Here is a 22369-nt window from a genome sequence, read left to right on the forward strand (position 1 = left end):
TCTGTGGGTACACGATGGAAACCCCTGCTGGCCTACTGATGAAGCACAGTAGGTGTTCTCTTGACTAGTTGCAAAAATTGGAGATCCAGATGAGTGTATAAACTCCTTCTGGGGGGTACCTGTGAGATACATTGAGGCCAAAGAAGAGCACTGAGATGCCATCCCCCAGCTTTGTCTCATATCTATAGCCTTTAGATATGAAACATGCAACTCAGGCTAAAGCTCCAGCACAAATGAATAGGCCTTTTTCAAGGAAGACTTGGAAAAGTGTTTCAGGCAACTTTGTATGTTGTGCCTTGAGGGTGGTAGCCTGCTCAGAACTGTTTCTCTGACTATTTCAGTCCTGTGGCCCTCCAAACAGTGGTTGCCTGGCCACAAGTGCTGGGTGCTTGAGGGGCATCTCTTGTGTGTATTGTGTTCGTCTGATGGACACAATGGGCTGTAGGGGAGTCTAGGTCTGGTGTGAGTGAACCAGCAATACGGGGGAAGGGGTAGGAACATAGGGCAAGCTCACATGAATCAGGGCCATGGATAAGTGCATAGCAGTAGTAGTGTTAGTCATTCAATCATGCCCAACTCTTTACAAACCCATAGACTGTAGCCTGCCAGGCTCCTGTCCATGGGATGCTCCAGGCAAGAAATACTGGAGTGGGTTACCATTCCCTTCTCCAGGGGATCTTCCCCACTCAGGTATCAAACATAAGTCTCCTGCATTGCAGGAAAATTCTTTACCATCTGAGCCACCAGGGAAGCCTGGATGAGCACATGAGTGAGTGAAAGTTGCTCAATCATGTCCAACTCTTTGCGACCCCATGGACTGTACAGTCCATGGAATTCTCCAGGCCAGAATACTGGAGTGGGTAGCCTTTCCCTTCTCCAGGGAATCTTCCCAACCCAGGGATCAAACCCAGGTCTCCCACATTGCAGGCGGATTCTTTACCAGATGAGCCACAAGGGAAGCCCAAGAATATTGGAGTGGGTAGCCTATGCCTTCTCCAGGGAATCTTCCCGACCCAGGAATCGAACTGGGGTCTCCTGTATTGCAGGCAGATGAGCACATGAGAGGGGCAAATTCTCTAGTGTCAGTTAGGCTGCCAGGGATTCTAGATCAGGGCAAGAGTTTAGCTGCATCAGGGCCTAGAAAGGCCAAAAGTGCAAGAGAAGCATTCTGGCTTCATTTAGGCTGCAGGAGAATCAGGTTAATCCCACTGGCTGCAGTGGGGATGTGAGTAGCCTTGGTGAGTAATCCTTATAAGGGTACAGGGTCATGGGAGAGCCCATAGTTGAGGAAAGCCCACTGGACATAGCAGGGGCATGGGATAGTGTGGGTGTGGGGCAAACCCTCCACTTCCATGTGGCAAGGAGAATGCAAGTTCCCAGAAAGCTTGTTGGCCTCAAGAGGGGAAGGGAACACATGGTTGTTGGGCATTCTTGTGGACACTTAGAAGATTGAGCTCATGTAATAGTGGCACACACTAATGACAACACTAACAAGGTGGATTGAGAACAAAAAATGATCACTTCCAATGTCCCTGTTCTCAGAGAAAATATCAATAAGCCCCTGCACCCTAAGCAGAAGCCTTAATTAACTAATGAATCTTCTTTATATATGTTCTAGGTGCTTTTTAAAACTGCTGCTTTTATGCTCCTCCTGGGGTAAGTGAATCTGCACATGAGCTGTGTAAGAACAGACTTTCCCTTCCATACTGACTTTGGGGTTTCCTGGAAAGAAGCACCAATGATTTCCAATGCCATGCTTTTTGGTGACTTGAGACCTTTTGGTGTAGGTCCCAAGAATGGGCATGCTTGATGCCAGGTATAAACCCATTGTCCATCAAGGAAAATATCTGTAAGCATGAGATCCTGCCCACCTGTAGGTCACCAATGGCAGGGGTGGGGTTTTTGAAGAGACCACTTCTCTGCTTCTCCTACGATCTTGATGAAGCCTTATTAGCTTTGTTATGGAGAAGATGTTCCCATAGTTTTCAGGTTTACTTTGGAAAAAAATTGACCCATACATAATTGGAGATTTGGTGCATCTGTGGTTTGAGGTGAGTGAGTGTAGGATCTTCCTATTCTGCCACCTTGAACCACAACCCCAGAATTTGACATTAGTCCCTGGGAGTAATTGAACTTCTGACATCTAGAACTGTAAAAGCATATATTTGTTTCTTTTTTTTTTTTTTTTCAGGAAACTGAAGTTGGAATTTTTTTTATATAATAGCAATAGGAAACTGTTATAGACATTTATTCTATATAATGTAGTTGCAATGTATGTATGCTCAGTTGTGTCCGATTCTGCCACCCATGGACTGTAGCCTGCCAGGTTCCTCTGTCCATGGAATTCTCCAGGCAAGAATACTGGAGTGGATTGCCATTTCCTCCTCCAGAGTATCTTCCCAACCCAGGGATCAAACTCAAGTCTCTTGTACCTCCTACTTTGACAGGCAGATTCTTTGCCCCTAGGGCTACTTGGGAAGACTCTAAATTTTTTTAAAATTTATTTTAATTGGAGGCTAATTACTTTACAACATTGTGTGGTTTTTGCCATACATTCACATGAACCAGCCATGGATGTACATGTGTTCCCCATTGACTTTCCATTCATTACTTGGCCTACTGTGAGTAATAAGAACATTTTATGATAAAAACTCACACCAAGGAGAAACAAATTTTTAATCAATATGAAGATATTCTGGCCTATTAGTGAATTCCTCATTGCATAAATCTAAATGTTGTCTATAATGCCATTGAACTTAAGAAAGGAAAAGTAATCCATTTTTTGATATTTGGCAAAACTAATACAATTATGTAAAGTTTAAAAATAAAATAAAATTAAAAAAAAAAGAAAATGGAGTCACCCATTTTACTTTAAATTTTTGGCCTATACATCAATATTTTTAATATCATGTTAATTTAAATATTCATTACTTTCATTTCTGTTCTCTCCAACTTTCTCTCAAGCTTCTTTTCAACATAAAAGATGGAATCATAATTGTGTTTTTGTGTTTATATGTATTTGTATGATTGTGCTTATTTTAAAGAAAGATGTATGCAAACACACACACTGTCACATTACCTTTGAAACATTTTCTTTGCATAAAAATGAATTTCCACATGTTTCATTTATTTCTCAGGGTATCCATATGAAGTTATATTTAATATTCCAAATTGAATTTATAAATAAGGAATTGAGCCTCAGTAAGCTTAAAATTTTCACAATTATATAACAAAGCATTTAAAGCTATGTGCACTGTTGAATTACACATAAATGGAAATATGCAATGTGTTCTCTTATTTTTTTGTGTAAGTCCTTTAATTCACCAAATTGTACACTTTATTTTTTTACTGGGCTGAAAAGTCACTTTTTTTTTTATTCTTTTTTTTTTTAATTCTTTTTTTTTTCTTTTTAAACTTTACAAAATTGTATTAGTTTTGCCAAATATCAAAATGGATTTGCCACAGGTATACATGTGTTCCCCATCCTGAACCCTCCTCCCTCCTCCCTCCTCCCTCCCCATACCATCCCTCTGGGTCGTCCTAGTACACTAGCCCCAAGCATCCAGTATCATGCATTGAACCTGGACTGGCGACTCGTTTCATACATGATATTTTACATGTTTCAATGCCATTCTCCCAAATCTTACCACCCTCTCCCTCTCCCACAGAGTCCATAAGACTGTTCTATACATCAGTGTCTCTTTTGTTGTCTCGTACACAGGGTTATTGTTACCATCTTTCTAAATTCCATATATATGTGTTAGTATATATACATTTTATTGTGTGTAATTATACTCTGATAATTTAATTAAATGGTGGTCCTTGGCTAGGGGCTGGTCTAGAACATAGGCAGTAGTTTCTCCCTTAACAGGGAGGAAGAAATGTCTTCTAAATGGGAAGAAAGCCAAGCCTCATTTAGGGATGTAGAAACAGTTATTAAATTTAAGTAATTCACATGATAAACTCATTTTTTTTTTTTGCAAATAGAAGTTTATCCTAGATAAAGAAATACAGAAAGCTCATCATACATTGATCGAAGACAGAAAAGCACCACAGACTTACTAACATCATGGATGAGGCTTAGAAACTTAATGTAGAGACTGACAACAGACTACACCTTTATAAGGAGCACAAATAAGTCAGTACAACTCCCTAGCAAATAAGTTCATCTAAAAAAAAGGTAATAAGGTATCTCAACTTGACATAAAATAGCTTGTTATGCAGGATTATTAACTGATAAAATAATTCAAATAAACAGAGCTGAGGGCAATTATAACTTGAAGCTTTTAATTTTTGGCATATGTTCTGACATTTGAAGAGAACATCCATGGTCATTCTGTTATTCAATTTATTTCAGACAACTGTAGTAATAAGTGACTACCTTGAGATTACCTTCTAGGTCACAAGGAGAGGTGGACAGATATGCATGTTTGTGCAGAAACACTGGTGGCCCTGAATCACATGACTGGGCAAGATATCAAGCTGTCTTGCAGATCATCCTCTGATCATGAAGCATGAAGAGACTCCTGACCATGAAGAATATGGGAAATGGATGAACTGATATTGTTCATCCATCATCCCTTTTGTATTTATGACAAATCTCAGGAAATGGGGGGTTTTTGTAAAACAATAGGAGATATTATATTTGTAGGTAGCATTAACAGTTCAAGCAGAAAAAGGAAGATAACCAATCCTTCATCTCAATGAATGTGTCTCCTAACCTGTGGTCATCAATGTTTCATGCTTTAATAAATAAATGTAGAGCATGATAAAGAAATATTATGCATATTAACAAAATACTTGGTTTGACATTTTAGTTCCTCATTTTTATGGTTTTCTCTGACCCTAAGCTTTTATTGAGAGTAGTCTCAGTAGGGAGGTCCTAGATCCCCAAGCTGCAAGAGGAAATAAACTGCAAGTGGAAGATTTTTTTTTTTTTCTTTTCTCTTCTAATCCTGTGTTGCCATGGAGACACCTGGTTGCAACAGAACTTAACTTTATCTCAAACCTTGAGCTGACCAATGTGTTTTTCTCATGGAAATGTATTTCTTAAGCTACGTTAATGCACTAAGTATTTGTTTGGAAATCTGCCTTTCTTCAAGATTCATGTGAATTGTTTCATTGATATGAATAAAATAAAATAAAAATTCTGGGTGAGCCCAGGATGACTCACCTTGTGCGAATACTATCTCAAAGTGCATGTTGTAAATGAGGGGCCTGGTGCAACTCTCTCTGTTTCGAGGCTTTCCTTTCTCTAGTAGCTTGCTTATAGGTATACAACTCCTTGCTAAAAACTAGCAACGGGGCACTTTCTGTCCCCTTCTGATGTCTATGTCAGAAACTTTCTCTATCTCTTTTATACTTTAATAAAACTTTATTACAGAAAAAAAAAAAAAAAACCAACTCTGAGTAATTAAGCCTTGTCTCTGGTCCCAGATTGAATTCAACTCCTCTGGAGGCCATGGATCCTGGCATTGTTCATGTCTGGTAGCAGCAACGTTTCATTATTAGGTCAATTTAATCCCACTTATCTTTCCATGTAGTCACAACTGGGAGATATATATTTGATAATTTTTACAGTGACTATGTTGGTATAGTCAAAGCTATAGTTTATCCAGTAGTCATGTATAGATGTGAGAGTTGGACCATAAAGAAGGCTGGATGCCAAAGGATTGATGCTTTTGAACTATGGTGCTGGAGAAGACTCTTGAGAGTTCCTTGGACAGCAAGAAGATCAAACCAGTCAACCGTAAAGGAAATCAACCCTGAATATTCTTTGGAAGGACTTGTGCTGAAGTTAATGTTCCAATATTTTGGCCACCTGACATGAAGAGCTGACTCATTGGAAAAGACCCTGATACTGGCCAGAGGAGAAGGGGGTGACAGAGAATGAAATGGTTAGATAGTATCGCTGACTCAATGGACATGAGTTTGAGCAAACTCCAGAAGATAGTGAAGGACAGGTAAGCCTGGCATGCTGCAGTCCATGGGGTCGCAGAGTTGGACACGACTTAGCAATTGAACAACAGCAACAACATTTTAGATATAACATAAAACCAAGAAAGCATTTATAAGTGACAGTAGCATATTTGCAATATAAGTGCATTACCATTAACCTTTTTTGATTGTAATAAAAGTGCTTAAAATTAAGTTTTTGATTTTTGAGTCATTTATTTCAAAGGCAATCATGTCAAATAAGCATACTGCTAGCTGCAGTATGACACAGCTACTAGATAAGCTCCCAGGACTTATCTAATAACATTCAAAAGAAATAAATATTTAGGAATACATTTTATCAAGGAGTTGAAAGACATATACACTAAAAACTGTTAGACACTGATGAGAGAAATTGAAGAAGACAAATAAATGAAAAGATTATCAAGTGTCCATGATTTAGAAGACTTAATATTATTAAAATATTCATACTACCCGAAGCATTCTACAGATCCATTGCAATCCCTATCAAAATTAAAGGTATTATTCACAATAAAGCTCAATAAAGTGAGTTACATAAATTGTGTAGAGGAGTTGAATTCATACAAATGGAAATTCCAGGAAACAGAGAAAAAGAGGAAGTTCTCCTTCTACAATCTGATAAAAAATAACAATTTCTGGCTCCCTTTATTTCAGTTCTGAAATCACATACTACTTCAGCCTCCAAACAGTTGGACCTTTTGTAGCTGCCATTTCAAGGATTCTTTCCAGAGCTCTCTTTATATCTTTGTTCCTCAGACTATAGATGAAGGGGTTCAGCATGGGTGTGATCACAGTGTACATCACTGAGGCTGTTGCACTTGAGTGTGAGCTTTGGGTAGCAGCAGAGCTAAGGTACACTCCTAGGCTTGTACAATAAAATAAGCAGACCATTGAAAGATGAGATGCACAGGTGGAAAATGCTTTATACTTCCCTTGAGCTGATGAGATTCCTCTTATGGAGGAAACTATCTTAGAATATGAATAAAGAATCCCAGTGAGGGTTAAAAAACCAAACATCCCAGCTGCAAAATAAAACAACATGTCATTAAAAAATGTGTCAGAACAGGCAAGTCGGACCATCTGATTAATTTCACAGAAAAAGTGGGGAATTTCCAAGTCTGTACAGAAGGACAGCTGCAATACCATCAAACTTTGTATCAAGGAATTCAGAGCACTCATCACCCAGGACACCAGCATGAGCAGTCCACAGAGCTGGGAGTTCATCATGACCGTGTAGTGCAGGGGATGGCAGATGGCCACAAAGCGGTCATAGGCCATCACAGTCAGGAGGAAGTCATCCAAACATACAAAAAGTATGAAAAAATACATCTGGATAATGCAGCCTTCATAGGTTATGGCTTTGTTCTGTGCCTGGATGTTCCACAGCATCTTTGGGATGGTGGTGGAGGTGAAGCATATGTCTACAAAGGACAAGTTGGAGAGGAAGAAGTACATGGGGGTGTGGAAGTGGGAGTCTGAGCTGACAGCCAGGATGATGAGCAGGTTTCCAAACACAGTGATCAGGTACATGGAGAGAAAAAGTCCAAATATGAGGGGCTGTATTTCTGGTTCCTCTGAAAATCCCAGAAGCAAAAATTCTGAAATTCTTGTTTTATTTCTTGCTTCCATATGCTGGCTGTGACTCTGAAGAGAGAAGCAAATAATATGATTAATATTCACATGAACTTACATTAGTCACATATTCTAAATGCTACTGTATATACTTTTCAGCCAATACATTAATTTTTATCTTCATTGTATGGATCTGGCTTTCTTTTTTTTATAATTAAATTTATTTATTTTTGATTGAATGATAATTGCTTTACAATATTGTGTTGATTTCTGCCAAACATCACCATGGTATACCTACGTTCTCTCCCTCTTGAACCTCTCTCCCACTTCCCTCCCCATCCCACAACTCCAGGTTGTTACACAGTCCTGGTTTGGGATATTCTGTGTCACTTATGATATGGAATTTCTGTCCCAATCAGCTTTTTCTCTAATGGGACAAGAATTTTAAACTTTTAATGAGAAATTCTTCATAAATGTAAGGAATGTACAGCGAAGTCTGGCCACATTTTAGGCACTAACTAGACTATGAATAATGGATGCTGAAGCACACAAATCCTTGCAATTCATTGATAGAGAAAAAGTATATAAGGAAATAATAAAATTCTATACAACTTCAAATGCGGACTAAAGATATGACAAAACGGAAAACAAATATGAACGTGAGAGGGAATAGTGCATTCTATTTTTCATGAGTGTTGTGGCAAGACTGGCAAACAAGTTGACATTTGAACAGTGACTTCAAGTAAGAATAGGACAGATGCGCAAGGTTGTGTGTGGAAGTGTATGCCAGCAGCAGAATGGCCAGCACACTTATAAATACAAATCAGAAATGAAAGCAGTGTTGTTACAACTGATACCAGAGAAATACAAAGGATCATGAAAGACTACTGTGAGCAGTTATAGGGAACAAATTAGAAATTTAGAGATTTCCACTCCAAAGCAGCAGAATACACTTTCTTCTCAAGTGCACATGAAATATTCTCCAAGATAGATGACATCTATCAAGCCTCGGAAAATTTAAGAAAATTAAAATTATATCAAACACTTTTTCTGACCACAACTCTATGAGATCAGATATCAATCAGAGGAAAAAGAACTGTAAGAAAAATGCACGGCACCTAAACAACATGCTACTGAATAACCTAGAGATCACTAAAGAAATCAAAGAGGAAATTAAAAAAAATACATAGATTCAAATGACAACAAAAACACAAAGACCCAAAACCTATAAGATGCACCAAAAGCAGTTCTAAGAAGGAAGTTTATAGTAATTCAGTCACACCTCAAGAAACAAGAAAAGTTTTAAATAAACAATCTAAACTTACACCTAAAGCAACTAGAGAATGAAGAACAAACAAAATCCTTAGGTAGAAGGAATGAAACCATAAAGATCAGAGCAGAAAATACAAAATAGAATTGATACAAGCAATAGCAAAAATCAATAAAATGAAAAGTTTGAGATGATAAATAAAATTGATAAACCTTTTACTGGACTCCTCAAGAAAAAAGCAAAAGGACTCAAAAATAATATTAAAAATGAAAAAGGAGAAATTACAACTGATACTGCTGAAATACAAAGGATCATAAGAGCAGACTTTTCTTAATGATATAAAATGCAAAACTTGAATTAGGAAATCTGGACTTGAATTTCAAATCTACCACACCTTAGTTTTTTAAAGCTGGAGAGCCAACCTAACCTTTCAAAATGTTAATATCATCATTCAAATAGTGGGGGGAACAGTATCAATCATCCTAAGGTAGTTGACAGATTAATATTTCCTGTTGGTAAAGGAATGGTTAACACTTAGGCTAAAATGAGGCAGATTTTTTCTACTCCTCTAATGTCTGTTTCTTCACTTATTGGTCCTCAATTTCACAGGTTTTTTTTTTTTTCTATTCATTGTTGTCTCTTCCATCTGTCACTGACTGGCACCCCTCTAGCCCTATATTCACTTTGATCCAGATAAATTTTCTATATTGCAAAGTTGATCCTCAAACTTCCTCTCCCCTTTGTGACATTTCAATGGAGAATGAAGACAAAGTCCCTTAGCCTCAAACATGAAGCCTGAGTCTCTGAGACCTGTCGGCCAGCTTCACCTTCACACTGTCCTGCCCTCATCCACATGGATCTCGCGGACACTGAACCTGACTGACTGCTTCACCTGACCCTGGAGGTTTGATGCTCAGTGCTTTACACACCTGTTTCTCTCTTCTTGGAGTCTCACCACAGGTCTATTTAGAAATTTTCACCTCCTTTTCATATCCAAATCTTCATCTACACTTTATGACTGCCAAGACTTATCTATTTTATGAAGCTTTATTTTCCTCTTAATATTTTCACAGAAAAAAGACACTTTGTGCACTTAATTTTGATAGAAGGGTTATCATTTTGAAAATTTTATATATGTCCATATTTTTTATCCATCACCAGACTGTGAGTGCCCAAAGGCACATAGGAATGCTATACTTACTCACCATTCTCCCATATCAGATTGGAAAAGTAACTGAATAAATACATATATTGCAAGAAAGAGTGAGAGAAATTATTTTCAGAAAATTTGACAATGATGAAAGAAAGCACAGAAGTGTGTCCCTCTGTATCCATGGAGCATTGGCTTCCTGCATATACCAAAATCTGAGGATGAGCAAGTCTCATATAAAATGGTGTAGTATAGTCTTGCACATAGCCTACATATGTCCTCGGTGTACTGTATTTTATTTTATTTTTTTAAATTTATTTTTAAATTTTTTAAAAAATATAAATTTATTTATTTTAATTGGAGGTTAATTACTTTACAATATTGTATTGGTTTTGCCACACATCACGATAGCCCTGTATGCGAGACAGCAAAAGAGACACAGATGTATGGAACAGTCTTTTGGACTCTGTGGAAGAGGGAGAGGGTGGCATGATTTGGGAGAATGGTATTTTTTAATTTTTTTTACTTTACAATATTGTATTGGTTCTGTCACACATCAACATGAATCCACCACGGGTGAGTGTACTATATTTTAAATCATCTCTAGATTGCTTATAATACCTAATAACAGAGAAATGTCCTGTAAATAGTTGCTGGTGCATAGCATATTCAAATTTTCCTTTCGGGAACTTGATGACATTTTCTGGATAGCTTTGATTTGCAAATGGGCAAACCAACAGATGTGGAAGCTGCAGATACAGAGGGTCAATTGTACTAATGCAAGCAAGGAGGATATGTCAGAGAAATGTCCATATTCTGAGATTGAGACCTATTAGGGTTTCAGACTATGATATTAAGAATTAAATAGAGTAATACCAATAAGTTACAAAAGAAAAACTCAGAGACCATCACAAATACATAGTAAGGGTAACATGCAAAGTTGATGCATAGTTCTCTTTGTTCAGTCATGCAAGAGTGTGCATATGCTTGTATTTCTTTGTTTCTATGTGCAAGCATGCTGGACCATAAAATAAAGGCATAGATTTTATATATAGTCTAAATCTCAAGAATCTACCTCAGTAAAGGCAAGACTAGTTTAAAAAGGGAAATCCTGGTAATGTGAGGTAAACAACATGAATGAGGGGCCCAATAGAAGAGTAAGGTTTCAGAAAGAATAAGCAGCCTTGTGGATTCTGAAGTGACTTCAGACTCTAGGGACCACACACTGACTGAACCTTTATCATTCCACTTGCCTCACAGTGATATCTACCTTGTCCTCCTGATCTGTTTTTCCTGTACATATCCATGCTCATTTGACCACAAATGTTTAATATAGTGCAATAGTGGATGTGCTGGTCCTTATCTCATTTTTCTTTGGATTATTATTTTCTGCTATTATTGAGCTTTGGTTTTTGATCTCTTTTTTGGCACATCCAATGGATATTCTCTAGACATATGTTTCTTTGCTTGAGTAATTAATTAATGTATCTATTTTGGTTGTTACATAATATTTTACAATGTGACTGTGCTACTTACAATTTTGACTGTCTTTCATATTCTTTATCATTAAATTGCTACTAGGTCAATGATAGAAAAAAATATGTTGAGATTGTTAAATTTAAACTATGGTTCCTATAAAAGGCAATTCCCACCACCCTCCTTGTTTAGCATTCAAAGTCCTCCCAGGTCATATTCCATAAAGTCCTACCAAGTTATATTCCATGAAGTCCTTCAGGCTGTGAAAATTCATATATTTAAATGATTTATTTATGATTCATACATTTATTTTATTGAATTAGGCCTTTCCATTATGGTTTACAATCCAGAAAAGAGACCCCATAGTTTCTTCATTTTCGTTGATTCAAAATGTGTGCATTTGTATAGAAAAAAGTATAGAAAAGAAAATTCATAAATAAAATAAAAAAATAAGGAAAATAAAATCGTCTAGTGGATTAAAATAATTATATTTAATGACATAATACAATATTGTAGAGTAATTAGCCTCCAATTAAAATTAAAAAAATGAAAAAAATAAATAAAACCACACCAAAAAATTATGACTTATTTCTGAAATTATACCTTGAGGAGTAAAATTTTAATCACATCAACATGATTCTCTCATTAAAGAGTAAAATGGCAAAGATCTAAGAATTAAAATTCTGACAATATACTTATTGAAAAGCTGAGGGAACAGTATTTAATTTTACTTTTTTAGACCTCATTGTATATGGACATTTACCATATGGCCAGATTATATTTCAATTTAGTAGAAAAAAGTTAGGTTGTTAAATAAAACCTGGAGTAAATGTCTGTCTATCTGGAAGAATATGAAATTGGTCTCCTATCTCAGGCATCATCAAAAAAAAAAAAAAAATGATGAGGTATATTCCCTCCAAAATTCCACTGAGCAAGAATTATCAGTCGAGATCATTTGGAATGCTGAAAGTACTAGAAAAATGGGCAAGTAATATATGGGCAAACGGTAATAATAAGCAAACAATAATGATATTCAATATATGTAAATTTTGCTGAAACTGTGCAGTAGTTTAAGAAAACAAGAAATGTCTCACACTCATCAGCCTGGTAAAAAGAACTGTCATGGTGATTCAGGTTTGAACTTTTCAACTGGTAGCAAAAGCAGTACTCTAGTTTTGCTGGCAGAAACACAAAGGATTACAAGATTGAAAAACAACCTGAAGACAGCAATAAATATTACAAATACAGATATTCTTATCCCAGGGATTCTCAGTCTCAGCACTGTGAATTTTCTAGGCCAGATCATTATCTCTTATGTGCTCTGTCCTGTGCATTTAAGGATGTTTACAGTATCCATGGTGTCCACCCACCCCTCTCCAGCATGACAAAAATGTCCCTGGACATTGCTCAGTGTGTCCCCTGAGTGGGGTGGAGGGATTGTCTTTTATAGGAACCATGATTCAAATTTAACAATCTCAACATATTTTTTCTAGCATTGACATAGTAGCAATTTAATGGTAAAGAATATGAAAGACATCAGAAGTATAAGTATCACAGTCACATTGTGAAATATTATGTAACAACCAAACTAGATACATCAATTAATTAATCAAGCAAAGAGACACAGCTTTTTGCTTTTCTCTGGGCTGAGTTGGATTGGCTTCCTTTGTCTCTGACCTTCCCATGCACTGTATCCTGGGCTGTTGGACTCACCTGGATGTTAACTCTGAGAGGTCATTCTCCAACAGGGAGTCTGAATTTTTCCCTGGAGGGTAGATGATGGAGACCAAGGCTCTCTCCCCAGACAAGACAGTAGGAAGGAGTGAAGCTACAGTCCCGCAGCCAGAATTAGGACTCCAAATAAACAAAGGAAAAGAAAGGTCCCTTCTGGTCCAAGTCTATAAACACCAAGAGTCTATAGAGTGGAGATATTTATTATGCCCTATATCTGCTCATTTCTCTCTAGTTATTTCAACCTTTAAACACACATTTCCCTTGTGGAAAACTGTTCTGGAAGGAAGGAAATTTTTCTTAATGATCCTCTGTTCACAAGAGACCATGGTAGAAGTCATGAGAATCCAATTTTGTTTTCCTTTTTTCACTCCTCCATGAAATTGCCGCCTTTTGAGATTTCTAAATCTCCCAGTTCCTTGTCTCAAGTTTTCTCCACGTGTAAGACTGAAGAACCCATCTGGATTAGGTCTCTTGTATCTTTAAAGCATTGTCTTGTGGTAGGGACTTACCTCCTGAATCTCCAGAAAATTTCTACACTTTCAGCAAGGGTTGTGTGTGTGTGTGTGTGTGTGTGTGTGTGTAGAGGGGAGATACTGAATTATTTTGATAATAAAACATGGGCTCTGCATATATTGTCTTCGTAACACTTTTGCTGTATCAGTTAGGAATTTCATACTTACATCTCTAGTTTTCAGCTATCATTTAGTTCTACAGTATAAAATATTTGGTGGCTCAGACGGTAAAATATCCACCTGCAATATGGGAGGCCCTGGTTCGATCTCTGGGTTGGGAAGATCCCCTGGAGAAGGGAATGACAACCCAGTCCAATATTCTTGCCTGAAAAATTCCATGGGGAGGAGAGCTTCGTGGGCTACAGTCCATGGAGTCACATAAAGTTGAACATGACTGAGTGACTAACATTTTCAGTTTCATAAAATACTTGCTAGTGATCTGAAATATATTTAGATCTTTTTTTCTTTTTTTACTAAAGCCTTAGCTTTACAGATTTTTTAATTTAATATTTATAAATGTTTTATATATGTTTAATATTTATAAATGTTTTATCTATGAGGAAGTACATTAAGAATTCCATTATCAACTGCAGAAAGGAGGCTTGGAGGGGTTTAGTGATCTGGCCAAAGTTAATATCTGAGTATGTGATATGCCTTGACTATAAACATGTCAGGATGCTTCTATCTTTCAAACTCTAGGCTAGTGGTTCTTAACCAGAAAGGACTGTCCCCCTAGGATATACGATGATGTCTGAAATGATGCTGCTAAATATCTAAAATCCATGGGAAAGAACCCCTAGAATAGCATCATCCTGCCCCAAATATCAACAGTAAAAGGTTGAAACATTTACTCCAGAAAGCTCTTCTTTAACTTCAATTTATCTGGGAGTCAACAACAATCCTACTATAAATGCAGAATCTGACTCAGCAGGTCCTGGTGTGCCCAGAGACTCTGAATATCTAGCAAGCTCCTGGATGAGTTTGATGCTGGTGGTCCTGGTCTGTGGATCACCCTTTGAGTAGAAAGACTGTAAGCCTGTGATACAGTCAGTTGTAGACAGTTTTAGTTCTTCTGCACCAAAAACTGACTTCGCATGTAATTTTGAAGGAATAACTTATTCACTCATTCCAGAGGCTGTGGTAAATTCTGTTGGTTTCTTTTATATAAGGGTTCTTTTTTTAAATTTTATTTTATTTTTAAACTTTACATAATTGTATTAGTTTTGCCAAATATCAAAATGAATCCGCCACAGGTTCTTGAATGACACAAAATGATATGCCTTTGAAAAAGATTTTGTAGTAGGCAGAATAAGGACCTCCAAAATATTTCCACATCTCAATCCCAGTTAACTTTAAATATGATATTTTTTGTCACAAGGGAAGATTCATATTTCAGATTTACCAGGGCTGCTAAACAGTTAATTTAAGATAAAAGTTAGTTGTGATTGAGCTTCTCTGGTGGCTCAGAAGGTAAAGAATCTTTCTGCCGATGCAGGAGACCTGGATTTGATCCCTGGGTCAGGAGGATCCCCTGGAGACGGAAATGGCTACCCACTCCAGTATTCTTGCCTGGAGAATCCCATGGACAGAGCAGCTTGGCAGGCTACGATCCATGGGGTGGCAAAGAGTAGGACACGATTGAGTGAGGATTTAGGACCCCTAAACACAGGCCACCTGTGGATAATGTCAGGTGTTCAAATGGCATCTCCTGTGTATAGTGTGTGTGCCAGCAGTGTGCAGTTGGACTGTAGGGGTGACTAGGTCTGGCAGAAACTCACCAGCTGTAGGTGGAGGGGCAGGAGTATACGGCAAGTTCAACTGAGGCAGGGTCATGGATGACCACGTGAGTGGGGCAAACTCTCTGGTTTCAGTGAGGCTCTCAAAGGAGCCTGGACCAAGGGAAGCCTTACCTATATCAGGGCCTAGGAAGATCATGGTGCAGGGCAAGACTTCTGGCTTTAGCAGGGCTGCAGGAGTGCCTGAAGCCAGGTTTAGCCCACTGGTTGCAGCAGGTATGTGGGTATCCATGGGCGAATGAGCCCTCCAAAGGCAGTGTGGCTGTGGGAGACGCATGGGTGGGGCAAACCCGCTGACCATAGAATGGGTATGGGAGAGTGTTGGGACAAGCTCTCTGGTTGTAGTGTGGCAAAGAAAGTGCAAATTCCAGGAAAACCTGCTGGCTTCACAAGGTGAAGGAAAAACATGAAGATAGGGCATTCCATGGACACTAGCTAGTAAGGTAGAGGGAGTGCAATAGCGGCACCTGCCAGTGATAAGCTAGCATGGTGGATTGAGAGCGCACACATGATGTGTGCCAGTGCCTTTGTTCCCGGAGAACATTTCAAGCCCCTGAACTTCCAGCAGATGCTTTAATTAACTAATGAATCTCCTTTATACACCTTCTGGGTGCTTTTCAGGTGGTGCTAGTAAAGAATCCACCCGCCAGTGCAGGAGACATAAGAGATTCAATCCCCAGTTCAGGAAGATCCCTTGGAGGAGGGCATGGCAACCCATTCCAGTATCGTTGCCTGGAGAATTCCAAGGACAAAGGAGTCTGGCGGGCTACAGTCCATAGGGTAGCAAAGAGTTGAACGCGACTGCAGCCACTTATCATGCATGCAGCAGGTGCTTTTCAAACTGCTGCTTTTGTGCTGGATCCTGGGATCAGTGAACGTGCAGAAGCTCTTTCAGAGGAGACTTTCCCTTCCCTACCGACTTTAGGGTCACCTGCACAGCAGCCCCATTGGTGTTTAGATCCTTGCACTTTGGCAACTTATCTCTCTGGTGTTGATCCCAAGGGCTCGTGTACATGATGGAAGGTACAAACCCATTTTCCTTAGTGAAAATGCGAGATCCTGCCCACTGGTGTATTACCAACACCAGAAGTTGGGTATTTGAAGAGACCGCATCTCTGCTTCTCCTGCCATTTTTATGTGATCTTATAAGTCTTTGCTATGGAGGAAATATTCACCTAGGTTTTGGGTCTTTTTCAGAAGAAATTGATCCACATACAGCTGTTGATTTGGTGTGTTCGTGGGTTGTGGTGAGTTTAGAATCTACCTATGCTACCATCTTGAACCATGTCCCCAAACATTTAATATTAGCCCAATAAGACTCATTTCAAGCTTCTGATATCTAGAATTGTAAGATTATGTATTTGTTTACTTTAAGCAACTAAAGTTGGAGTATTTTATAATAGCAGTAGGAACATAATATAGACTTTTTAAATATTGTAATGTAAGTTTCAATGTTACTTTTTCTATACATCTCACCCTCTGCTCCCCTTGCCCCATTTCCATAAGTCTATTCTCTATGTCTGTTTCTCCAATGTTGCCTTGTAAATAAATTCTTCAGTGCCATTTTCCTAGATTCTGTATATATGTGTTAGAATATAGTATTTATCTTTCTCTTTCTGACTCGCTTCACTCTGCATAATAGGTTCTAGGTTCATCCAACTCATTAGAACTGACTTAAATATGTTCCTTTTTATGGCTGAGTAGTATTCTATTGTGTATATATACCAGAACTTCTTTATCCATTCATCTGTTGATGGACATCTAGATTGCTTCCATGTTCTGGCTATTGTAAATAGTGCTGCAGTGAGCAATGGGAAACATGTGTCTCTTTCAATTTTGGTTTCCTCAGGGTATATGTCAAGGAGTGGAATTGCTGGGTCATATGGTAGTTTTATTCCTGGATTTTTAAGGAATCTCCATACCATCTTCCATAGTGACTGTATCAATTTACATTCCCACCAACAGTGCAAGAGCGTTCCCTTTTCTCTACACCCTCTCCAGTATTTATTGTAGACTTTTTGATGAGGGCCATTCTGACCAGTGTGAGGTGATATCTCATTGTAGTTTTGATTTGCATTTTTAAAATAATGAGTGATGTTGAGCATCTTTTCATATGTTTGTTAGCCATCTGAATGTCTTCTTTGGAGAAATGTTTGTTTATGTATTTGTCCCACTTTTTGATTGGGTTGTTTGTTTTTCTGATATTGAGTTGTATGAGCTGCTTGTATACTTTTGAAATTAATCTTTCGTAAGTTGTTTCATTTGCTGTTATTTTCTCCCATTCTGAGGGTTTCCTTTTCACTTTGCTTATAGTTTCCTTTGCTGTGCAAAAGCTTTTAAGTTTAATCCCACTTGTTTACTTTTGTTTTTATTTCTGTTATTCTAAGAGGGGGGTCATAGAGGATCTTGCTTTGATTTATGTCATTGAGTGTTATGCCTATGTTTTCCTCTAAGGGTTTTATAGTTTCTTGTCTTAAATTTAGGTATGTAATCCATTTTGAGTTTATTTTTGTGTATGGTGTTAGGAGTTGTTCTAATTTCATTCTTTTGCATGTAGCTGTCCAGTTTTTCCAGCACGATTTATTGAAGAGGCTGTCTTTGCCCCATTGTGTATTCTTGCCTCCTTTGTCAAAAATAAGGTACCCATAGATGCCTGGGTTTATTTCTGGGCTTTCTATCTTGTTACATTGGTCTATATTTCTTTTTTAAGCCAATACCACAGTGTCTTGATGACTGTAGCTTTGTAGAATAACCTGAAGTCAGGAAGCTTGATTCCTCCAGCTTCAATCTTCTTTCTCATAATATAGACATTTTTTTCAATAAAATTTGCTTGGTATAATTAACTTTAAGCCTCTTCATTGGCTTACCTTGGGTAAGGGCATTTTATGTTGAAAATCCACATTAAGTAGAAAAAAAATTGAAATCAAATTAAATGTATTGGTGCTATTAGTGAATTCTTCATTGCATAAATATTAAATTTGCCTGACTATGATGTCTTCATAACTTTAAGATAGGATAAGTAATCTACTGTGAAAATGAAGTTACCCATTTGACTTTAAATTTTGGTGCTTATATTTCTACATCTTTATGCTTCTTGGTAATTCAGATATTCATTATTTTCATATCTATCCTTTCCAACATTCTGTCAAGTTTCCTATTACCATAAAAGATTGAATCCTAATTGTGTTTGTATGTGTACATATGTGTTTATGATTATGCCAGTTTCAAGGAAAACTGTGTGAAACACACTCATATAAACACAAAAATATTTTATTTGCACAAAATATGAACTTCCACACATTTTATTTATTTCTTACAGCATTCGTATGAAGTTTATTTAGTATTCCACATTAACTTGAGAAATAAAGAAATTGAGCCCCAGGGAGTTTAAAGTTTTCACAATTACATGCAAAGCACTTAAATATATGTGCACTGTATAATTATGTACAAATGGAAATACGCAGTACATTCTCTTAGTTTTTTTTTTTTTATAACTCTTATAATTCATCAAATTGTGTACTTTAAATCTGCAGTTATGTTGTCCCATCTCTCTGCAGTCTCCTTCCCTCACCCCATCCCATTCCTCTAGGTCATCACAGAGTGCCAGGCTGGACTCCCTATGTTATATAGCAACTTCTCATTAACTATCTATTTTACACACAATAGTGTGTATATGTTGATGCTGCTTTCTTGATTCGTCCCACACCCTCCCTCTTGCACTGTGTCCACAAGTCCACCAAAACAAGTCTTTGAGAAGAAATTATTTTTAAGAAATCAAAGTTGTCCCATGCAAGATAATGGGAAATTTTCAAACATTTCTGATCTAAACTTGGGAAAAACTTTGGGCATGTGTGAATATGAACAAAGGGGAAAATGTCTATATAACATACAGAGTAGAAGCTTAATAAAGTGAATGACAAATTGTATAGAGGAGTTGAATTCAAAGAAATGGGCATTCAAGTAAATAAATAGGAGGAGAAAGTTCTACTTCAACAATCAAAACAGTGAGCTACCACTTTACACTGACAGAATGGGCATCATTAAACAGTCTACCAATAAAAAGTACTGGAAAAAAATACTGGAGAGGGTGTGGACAAAAGGGGACCCTCCTGCACTGTTGATGGGCATGTAAATTATTGGAGTCACTATGGAAAACAGTATGGAGGGTCCTCAAAACAGTAAAAATAGAATTGACATATGATCCAGCAATTCTACTTCTACACATATATTCAAGGAATAATGTAATTTGAAAAGATATATGCAACCCAACAGTCATTGCAGCACTATTTACAATAGCCAAGACATGGAATATACATACATACATACATATATATATATATATATATTCAATAACCTATGACAAAACCATGATGCAAAAGAATATGAAAAATAATGTGTGTGTGTGTGTATATATATATGTGTGTGTATATATATATATATATATATGTAAAACAATCACTTTGCAGTACAGTAGAAAAAATGATATTACATTGTAAATCAACTATACTTCACTCAAATAGATTAAAAAAAAAAAAGAATAGCACTTTTTGCTTCTGAAGTTTTGAGCCCTACAATCACGAGTATTTCTTCAGCTCCAGGACAATTGGACTTTATATAACTGACATTCCAGTGATTCTTTTCAAAGCCCTCTTTATGTCTTTATTTCTGAGACTGTAGATGAAGGGGTTCAGCATGGGTGTGACCACTGTGTACATCACTGAGGCAATTGCACTTGAGTGTGAGCTGTAGGTACCTGTGGAGCTAAGGTACACTCCTAAGATAGTACAATAAAATAAGGAAACAATTGAGAGATGAGATGCACAGGTAGAAAATGCTTTATACTTCCCATGGGCTGATGACATTCCTCGTATGGAAGAAACTATCTTAGAGTATGAGTAAAGAATACCAGTGAGGGAAGCACCACCCAACATCCCAGTTGCAAAATACATCACCATGTCATTCAGAAATGTGTCAGAACAGGCAAGTCGAACCACTTGATTAATTTCACAGAAAAAATGGGGGATTTCCACGTCTGTACAGAAGGACAGCCACAACATAATTAAGCTTTGGCTTAAGGAATTCAGGGCACTCATCACCCAGGACACCAGCACCAGCAGTCCACAAAGCCGGGAATTCATGATGACCATGTAGTGGAGAGGCTGACAGATGGCCATGAAGCGATCATAGGCCATCACAGTCAGGAGGAAGTTTTCCAGTGCAGCAAAGAATAGGAAGAAGTATATCTGGGTGATGCAGCCTTCATAAGTTATAACTTTGCTCTGTGTCTGTATATTATTCAGCATCTTTGGGATGGTGGTGGAGATGAAACAGATGTCTACAAAGGACAGGTTGGAGAGGAAGAAGTACATGGGAGTGTGGAGATGGGGATCTAAGCTGACAGCCAGGATGATGAGCAGGTTTCCGAACACAGTGGTCAGGTACGTGGAGAGGAAAAGCCCATATATGAGAGGCTGCAGTTCTGGTTCATTTGATAATCCCAGAAGAAGAAATTCTGAAATTTGTGTATCATTCCCTGGTTCCATGTGGTGGAGATGGCTACCAGGAAAAAAAAAATTAACATGACTAAGTTTCTCAAAAATTGCGATTGGAAACCTAATTGAATTCTACAATATATACTTTGCATTAGAAGTCAGTATCCATAATTTGGTATGGAACTTTCCCCTTCAAGGCATGCTCTTGTGCCTTCTTATTGTGCATCCAGCCTTTTGTCCAGGTGGTCAGGTATTCTACACTTTTAATAAGAAGTTACTGTGACACATTTGAGGAATGTCAGTTGAGGTCTGACCAATATCTACGCAAAAAGTACAACTAGTCTCTACAGTTCTTCAATAATGGAGAAAAAATATAATGAAAAAAATCCTAGAAATTTTCAGATGGTGACAGATGAAATAAACAAAAAGAAATCAGGTATAACAGAATAGTTAAAGGTGTATTATTTTTTACTCAGTCATTGAGTTAGACTGGAAAGTATTTGATTGGAGACCTCATGGAAAAGAGGGTGGGAGACATGAGGTTATCTGGTTGAAGCGTGTGCTGGTCAGAGTGAAAAGCCAGGGCAAAGGACCTGAAAAGCAGTTGTTTCAGAAAATCAAGGTTAAAAAGTAAGCCACTGTGTCCAGGGGGATGTGCAAGATGGAGAGTGATGCGAGTGTCAGAGAATTTGGAACGAGGTGTCCTTCTGCTACAGCTGAGACTTTAAGTCACAGGGAACTTAGTTCACCATATTTTTACCTGCATTTTATTAATTTTGTTTCCAAGAGATCCAGTGATTAGAAATGAATCCCTTCATCATTATTGTATTTTCTTTTTTTATAATTTATTTTTATATGTTGGTTTATATTATAAGGACCTCATACCAAAGATCCTTATACAGGGACTCGGGCTTCCCAAGTGGCGCCAGTGGTAAAGAATCCATCTGTCAATGGAGGAGACATAAGAGGCACGGGTTCAATCCCTGGATCAGGAAGATCCCCTGGAGAAGGGAATGGCAACCCACGCCAATACTCTTACCTGGAGAATGGAGCCTGGCAGGCTACAGCTCATAGGGTCGCAAAGAGTAGGACACGACTGAAGCAGCTTAGTACACACATATGCATACATGGGCTCAGGTATCCCTTTTCTGCCTTGGGAACTGTTCATGTTCCACAACATGCATGCTTGGACACTCACTCACATGCACACACACACACACACACACACCTACTGGAGTGATGCTACTACTACTACTCTCAGCTGCAATAATTAGGAAAACAAGGACACAGTGCAAACTGTCAATGTTTTGTCAATGTCAATGATTATCTTTCCTGCAAAACTGCAGCAACAGTGCCTAAATTCCAGTTGCTAAGTCTCCCATGGACCTGTG

The 22369-nt window shown here is 37.8% G+C and overlaps 2 protein-coding genes across 2 annotated transcripts; both read right to left on the reverse strand.

Annotated features, from left to right (window-relative positions):
- Positions 1-6645: 6645 nt before the first annotated feature.
- On the reverse strand, positions 6646-8842 carry OR7A89 (olfactory receptor family 7 subfamily A member 89). The gene is made up of 2 exons (XM_010806665.3): positions 8831-8842; positions 6646-7620 (listed from the first exon to the last, which is right to left on the reverse strand). The coding sequence occupies exon 2, from the start codon at positions 7603-7605 to the stop codon at positions 6646-6648; it is 960 nt and encodes a 319-aa protein (XP_010804967.2). The 5' UTR covers positions 7606-7620; positions 8831-8842.
- An 11254-nt stretch (positions 8843-20096) lies between these two features.
- On the reverse strand, positions 20097-21029 carry OR7A87 (olfactory receptor family 7 subfamily A member 87). Its single transcript, NM_001390828.1, has one exon. The coding sequence runs from the start codon at positions 21027-21029 to the stop codon at positions 20097-20099; it is 933 nt and encodes a 310-aa protein (NP_001377757.1).
- Positions 21030-22369: the final 1340 nt, after the last annotated feature.

This window comes from Bos taurus, chromosome 7, assembly GCF_002263795.3.
Source record: "Bos taurus isolate L1 Dominette 01449 registration number 42190680 breed Hereford chromosome 7, ARS-UCD2.0, whole genome shotgun sequence".
NCBI lineage: Eukaryota > Metazoa > Chordata > Mammalia > Artiodactyla > Bovidae > Bos > Bos taurus.

What these genes read in the sequence shown, in the direction of transcription:
- OR7A89 (XM_010806665.3), bottom strand. Translation starts at nt 7,605, where the DNA reads ATGGAAGCAAGAAATAAAACAAGAATTTCAGAATTTTTGCTTCTGGGA.
- OR7A87 (NM_001390828.1), bottom strand. Translation starts at nt 21,029, where the DNA reads ATGGAACCAGGGAATGATACACAAATTTCAGAATTTCTTCTTCTGGGA.